This window comes from Echinops telfairi, unplaced genomic scaffold (genome assembly GCF_000313985.2).
Source record: "Echinops telfairi isolate 266 unplaced genomic scaffold, ASM31398v2 ScPeMD7_7469;HRSCAF=8507_1, whole genome shotgun sequence".
Lineage (NCBI taxonomy): Eukaryota > Metazoa > Chordata > Mammalia > Afrosoricida > Tenrecidae > Echinops > Echinops telfairi.
This window is the reverse complement of record NW_022111373.1, coordinates 36,083,638-36,091,113: the sequence shown is the minus strand read 5'-3', so window position 1 is coordinate 36,091,113 and position 7,476 is coordinate 36,083,638. Positions and strand designations below refer to the sequence as shown.

Sequence of the window (7,476 nt, the reverse complement as noted above, 5' to 3'; positions counted from 1 at the left end):
GGGCCAAATGTTTTGAGAATGATGAGGACAATGTGCTTCACACAATTGATGTATGTATGGATTGTGATAAGAGTTGTATGAGCCCCTAATAAAACGATTACAAAACAAAAAAAGATTACATCCTCGAAAATCCCCCCCCAAAAAAAAGAGTTACAGGCTCAGAAACTCATGGGGGCAATTCATTCCTTACCTTCGGGTCTCTATGAGTCAGCATTGACTTGATGGCAGTGAATTTGGTTTGGTTAAATGGAACAGTAGTACTTTCTAACAACCTGTCATTATTTAGTAGTTTTAATGAGCTTCTAAAAAGTGTCATATTTTAACTGTGAATCATTTCACTTTAAAACCTATGATTTTCCTGTCAAAAAAAAAAAGAGAAAACAATGTAAGAAGGGACAATGTTTAGTTAGCAAATTAAACAAACATCTACTTGCTTGGGCTTTATTTTTGGAAAACAACCACTTCTCTTTTTTTTATCAAGAGGCTTCCTACCATAGTATCTAACAAATGGTAAACACTTCAGAAGTGTATAATAAAAAATACTTGACTTTATAGACTGGTTAGTTAAGAAAAATAATAGTGGTTTGAGAACCAAATATCTTTGTGATAAGAATTATTTTAGGTAGTTTTTCACTGTATATTTTATTAATTAAAAGGAATTTTAAAAATTGAATTTTACACTTCGGTTTTCATGTCATATTATAATTTCTGGGTTTACATATATAGTCTACTGGACCATCTATATTCATATATACAAAACAGAAAAATATGTACAATAGACTCTCTTCTGTGGTAAGTGAACATATCTTTGAAACTCTTCAAAATTTAAAAGGGAAGAAGCAAAGAGAGAGATTAAAATAGAGGTGATATATCCCCTATCATTAAACAAGCAAACAATACAACCTCCTAAACTAACATAGTCTAAAAGTCACTTTAAACCTCTAACTATTTTTCTTTCTTTTAAAATAGTTGTCATTATCATTACTATTTTACGGTATTGAATTCTGGTCTGAATATTTTCAAATGCATTCATTAATTTTCTAACATATTAATGGTCAGTGATAATCTGCTGAGAATTAAAATTTGGCTATACTGGTCTTCAAATTCGTTGCCATCTACTCTATCTGATAAAGATAAAAGATACAGCTGGGGAATTTTAATAGTTTTCAAATTTTACTTAAGATTATAAAATATTAGTAAACTAAGCCTTGTGTCTTTCGTGAATTGTTCTGAACCACCTAGAGAGACAGATGGTAGTGTGCAATTTGAAAATGTATGTAAACAAGGGGGCAGATGCGTGGTTTAAATATTTCTATGAAAATATTTGTGTAGAGAGCTTCACCCTTAAAGCTATATTGAAAAAAAAAGGAAATTTGGAATAATAGACTACATACAAAATATTATTGTTGAACTTACCATAGTGAATGATGGGGGGAGTGCGGAGTGGAGATCCAAAGCCCACTAGTAGGCCACTGGAGATCCCCTTGCAGAGGGGTCTCGGGGAGGAGATGAGCCAGTCAGGGTGCAATGTAACAATGATGAGAAATACAACTTTCCTCTAGTTCCTAAATGTTTCCTCCCCGCTCCCACTACCATGACTCAAATTCTATCTTGCAAGTCTGGCTAGACCAGAGGAGGTACACTGGTACAGATAGGAACTGAAAATACAGGGAATCCAGGATGGATGAGCCCTATAGGACCAGTGGTGTGAGTGGCAAAACAGGGAGGGTAAAGGGAGAATGGGTAGGAAAGAGGGAACCGATTACATGGAACTGTGTGTGACCTCCTCCCTGGGGGACAGACAACCGAAAAGTGGATGAAGGGAGACGTCGGACAGGGCAAGATATGACAAAATACCCATTTATAAACTATCAAGGGCTCAAGCGGGAGGGGGGAGCGGGGAGGGAGGGGAAAAATGAGGACCTAATGTCGGGGGTTTAAATGGAGAGAAAATGTTTTGAGAAACGATGTACAAATGCGCTTTACACAATTGATGTGTGTATGGATTGGGATAACAGTTGTATGAGCCCCTAATAAAATGTTAAATAAAAAAAAAAAGATGTAGGATTCATTGAATTTACTGCTTATACTTTTGGAGCTGATAATACAAGAGCAGGCAAAATGTATTGCTAATAGGGTTGTCATGCGTACAAGAACAGTTTACTCCAAGCGTATTTAAACATGCCTCTGTGACCTGTGGTTGACTGCAGACGCGTTCTTTCAGTAATACACTTGTCTTAGTCTTGTTAAACTAAACAAACCTCACTACCATCCAGTGTATTCTGACTCCCAGTCTTGTGAGGGTGCCTACAAAAAAGGTACAATCAAATCCTGCAATATCTGAAGGAATCTGCTGAATCAGTTCCTGTGCCTTTTTCTCAGATTCCAAAGGGGTAATCTTAACAGACACAGGATGGTCATGGTGAGTTATTATGAAGAAGTTTCAAGAAAACTGAAAACAGAAACCATTAGGAAAGTTCTGCTGAGGAACTTTTTTTTTTTATTATGACAGTACAGGGAATTTTTTTCTTTCTTGACAGTGTACCTGCTCATTTGTCGATAGCAGCAAAGGCTGTCCTATGAGATATTGTTGGGAAACCTCATCCGGTCTTTCCTACAACCCACATATTTACACCTTCAGACTTCTTTTTGTTCCCCACACTCAAAGAGCACTTAAAAGGAATACGATGGAAGTCCTTCATGAATGCCAGAAATTCAATGTTTGAAGTGATATAAATCAAAGAGGGAAGAATTCTTTGGGAAAAGGTTTTAAAATATGGAAACACTGCCTTCAGAAGTGTCTAGCTCTATATGGGGGATATGTTGAGAAATGATTGTTTTAAATTTTGATATTTTTGTTTAATAGAGGTTTCAGTGTTTTTGTAGGAATACTTTTCAGTTATCCTTGTAAAAATTAACAAGCCTCAGATCATAATACTTGGCAAGTACTCTTACCTTGTTAATTGCTTGTCTTACTATGAACATATAAACCTTATAAACCTTGTTAATTGCTTGTCTTACTATGAACATATAAACCTTATAAAGAATCAATTTATCTGGATAATTGACATGACTTTCGGAACCATGTATTGACGTCAGAATTTGGTTTCAAGTAACAGAATAGTAGGTACCTAAAAAAAAAAAGTTGTGCTGGTGTTGGGGCACTGGGCTTTCACTCTCCCTCTGGCATTATGTGAATTAATTTCCAGTCAAAGATTCATTTTGGTTAGGGTGTTGGCATCCGAGATGTTAATTAACTGTGACAGGTGTGGGTCAATAATAGAGTGTGGGGCTGGCCTTAGGGGTATCAATTGTGTTACTTCTTAGAGACATTTTATGAAATGCTCTTCTGTAAAAGGGTTGTTAAGTAGCAATGCTCATGGATTAAAATGCTATAAGCTATAGAAAGATTATACCTGAATATGTGGGATGCTGTATTCCTGAGAGAATTAAAGTCATTTCATGGTTAGTCTTTTTAAAATGATGTACCAATATCTAAGTGAATGCAGTGGGACAAAAGACTCTGTGATTTGCTCTAAAAGATAACAGCCTAGAAACCGTGTGGGGCATGTTTGCTCTGTCAGATCAGGTCTCTAGGAATTGGGATTGATTAGATAGCATACAAGTTCTTAAAATCACCCCAAGTGTTATATAGAGTTAAAAAAGGTTATTTCTTTCCCTCTAATGATTTATATTGATAGATGCAAAATGTTTATTGGGTTGCCATCAATATTAAAAGAATTCAAATTGAATATAAATGTTAAGAAATCACACCATATCCTTCATAGTAAATGGAAGGTATGTAGTATGACTTTGCTACTTCAGTTACATATTTAAATACTTCCACAGTTATGCATTTGTCCATGACATAAAATATATCATCCTGTAAGTTATAATCAAAATAACTTTAGTATGTTTACTGTTATTTTTTTCTCTCTCATCACATATCAGAACTGAATTTAATTTATTTACTCATCATCTCCCAGCCTAACATTGGGAACCTCACTCTTAGAATCTCAACAATTGAGAGGGATTAGGGGCGATTAGGTTATTAAATCTGGTAATTAAATTATTTTCTCTTTGAGAAGTTCCTTAAACATGAAATAGATCATTTAGGGTACCATTTTTAGAGTAACTTTCATGATCTTTAATACTTTTATGTGCAGGAACTAACTATGGACTATGACTAAAGAATTGTACTCCACACAATTTTGTGCAGCTCCTTGGGAACAGTCAGTGGTAGTTCTGGTGATTAGAAGTAGTGTAACTTACTGGTAGTAGAGACTACCATTGTACTGACAAAGTCTGTTTTTCTTTTCTTTCCTGGTGGGTCCTGAGAAAGGTGAAGAGATTCTTCCCCTTGTGCTTGACTGGTCTGGCTGCATATAGTGTGGCCATCAGAAGTCACCATTCTGAGATAGCCCTCACTTTTTCTATGTCTTTGGCCTTGAGCTAGAGAGAATACCTGTACAGAATTCTTAGATGGGTGCTGAGCTTAAGCAAAGTAGGTTGGAGCAGAAGAGGGCTTCTGCTGCAAAATGTCTCAATGTAAAATCTATCTCTGGGAAGATAATTCTTTTGGAGACATCTCATTGGAAGGGAAGGAATTATTATTTTATCAGAAGTTTATTTTCTAGACCTAAATATCTGACAAAAATATTTATTTCGTTTGCATCAAGAGGTTCAGATTTATTGCTTCCTTTTTAAAATCATCCATCCATATATTCATTTACTTCTTGTGGCAATCTGTAAATATTTTCTTTAGTGAGTATAGTAAAGGAACTATATGAAAAACTTTTGATTTATAATGGTTTTTTTTTGGACTGTTGCCTTCTATACAAATGTTACCAGTATCCCTCAGATTTCTTTCACATCAAGACTAAATTTTTTCTACTTGATTTTCAAGACATTCACAACCTAGAATTGCCCTACATATACAAAGATCTCTTTCCAGCTTGCTCAAAACATTCTCTTTTTCCATAAGAGGACCCTCCTTTGCTACAGAGTCAATCATGACAAATGTTGTTAGGTTAAAATGCAGCAGCCTATCATTTAATTTCCCTTTTGATTCAGTTAAAAATTGCTTCAATTTTTAATATTTTATGTTTTCTTTTTGAATAAGGTTTTTCTGTGTTTTGTTTAGTCATTGTTGTTGAATTTCATTCGTTTGTTTGTTTCCTGTTTGCATGATTTTCTGTGTACGAAGCCCAGGATTGTGAGATTTTTAGAGATAGTAAACTAGGGGCATGGCAAGGGAGGATGGGATGAAATGGTGAGCGAATGGCAATGAATTTAAGAAGAGAGGTTCTAAAATTGATGGTAGTGATTATTGCCCAAATCTTAGCATAATTGCAGGAATAAATTATGATATAAAAAGTATATGCCAATTAAAATATGATAATGTAAAAATAAAAACAAAACTTTGTTATTTGTTTAGGCAAGCTTATGTTTTTACTTGTCTATAAAATTGCATATTGTATTTTACTCAAAGTTCTAATTCACTGTGAACTATATTGTGAGAGGGATTATGTCTTGCTCAATAATGAATTACCAAAGTTTAGCTTGGAATGCCTGGTTGGTGGCCAGTTAATATTTATTGAGTGAAAGGAAGGAAACAGGTAAGGAGGGAGGAAGAGAACTGCTAAGAGACTGTTGTTTGTTCTCTTTCAAACTTCTGCTCAGACATGCCCCATCTTTTAAGGTCTCTTTTCTCCGTGACACTGCCTCTGATTATTCTGACTTGTCTTCATTGACAGCTGAAACACAGACCTCGAAACTTAATGTTATTTATAAACTTTATTTTCGTGGTTCACTGTTGTTGTAACTTGGTGTAAACTCCTTGAAGAAGGGTCATGTGTATACATTTTGTTTTAGTGTGCATTAATCTCTGATTATCATTTACTGTACTGCATGCCTACTTCATAGTCGTACCTGCACAAATTACTGGCAAATAAGTAGTTTTTTTTTAACATATTGTTGATCACATAGTATATATTCAATAAACTTTTCTTAATCTATAGAATAATATGAAAATGGTAGCCTAGTTTGCACATAGTGAAGATAAAAACTTTATTGTCTCTGCTTTCTTCAGGGAAGGAAACTGAAAAAGCCAAGGAACGCTATGACAAAGCCACAATGAAGCTTCATATTTTGCATAATCAGTATGTACTGGCATTGAAAGGGGCACAGCTTCATCAGAATCAGTATTATGACACTACACTTCCTCTGCTCCTGGACTCCTTACAAAAGATGCAAGAAGAAATGATAAAAGCATTGTAAGATAACCTTTCTATTTTTTTGTGTGTGAAATAATTTCAACGTTGCTTATGATCTAATTAAGGTTTTGTATAGAAGTTGTCTGGGCTTACAAGGAGGTTTCAAAAAGTTCATGGAAAAATAGGAATAAAAGATAAGGAGTTTATTCATTAACATTTGGAACCCCTTTACATTGCATAAGCTTTGTTAGTGACCAATCTAATAGCTACTCTAGACCTGCTCTGTTTGGTTCTTCTTGATTTTTATTGCTGGAACACTTTCAGCATGTGCTTAGCTTCTAAATCACTAACAAAACCAAAGAAAAGCGGTTTATTGTGCATGTTTTTTGGTTTGTTTCATGTAGCTGGAAATTTAAACTGAAAAAAAAAAAAAGCTGACAAAAGTTAAGAAGTAATTCTCTGTATCCAAGGGTTGGGTATTTAAATCATAAACCCTGGAGACATGCCAGAACTGGAGGTTTATTTGCCAGCCTTTTGTTGTTTTCTTTCTGTATGAGATTAAACTAAACAGATGACTATTGAAGTTCTACTCTATGCAGAGTGCACTGCCTAGTGAACTGGGATATAGACGAACACCCTTTGCTCTCAAGACACCAACTACCTAGCTGAAGACTGTCAATGCAAACACATTATGTTTTGCATCCATACAGGTTAAGATGAGAACAAAGAAGGCCAGCCTTTGGCAGGCTTCATCTGTTTTATTAGCTGATTTTAAAGTTCTTTTAAATGGTTAGATTCAAGTTTTTTCACTGTAAACAAAATTCTGGGAGGCTATTTAGTGTTAGAATTACTGCAGGCAAGAAGTAGAAATAGGGAAGAGGGAAAAGAAATGGGGTAGGAATGAAAAGTTAGAGAAGAAGAAAGATGTGATTCTTGCAGGTAGGTATAAAGTTTACAAATAAGTAGTGGACTATGAAAGGAAACCAGGGGCAGTCAAAGGCAGACTCTTACAATCTAGTTACTTTATCTGTATTTGTATGCAATTAGCAACGAGCTCCTAGATTTAATATTTTGTGAAAGATTGGCAGTATATTAAAATGAGGGATGATTGTGAGCATTTTTTCTGGTTATGATTTAAGAGGAAGCCCAAATATTGACTAATACCTAGGCGCTGAAGTTAGTATAAAAAATGACAACTTCGTGCCCGGCTATCAAAAAGTATAGCATCTGGGGTCTTAAAGGCTTGAAGGTAATCAAGCGG

At 35.1% G+C, this 7,476-nt stretch overlaps 1 protein-coding gene across 1 annotated transcript in view; it reads left to right on the top strand.

Moving 5' to 3' along the window:
- Nucleotides 1-7,476, top strand: part of FER (FER tyrosine kinase) — a 222,544-nt gene that overhangs the window by 70,748 nt on the left and 144,320 nt on the right. Inside the window, exon 7 of the mRNA XM_045285087.1 lies at nt 6,092-6,275. Within this exon, the coding sequence (XP_045141022.1) occupies nt 6,092-6,275 (184 nt within the window). The remainder of the gene's footprint in view (nt 1-6,091; nt 6,276-7,476) is intronic.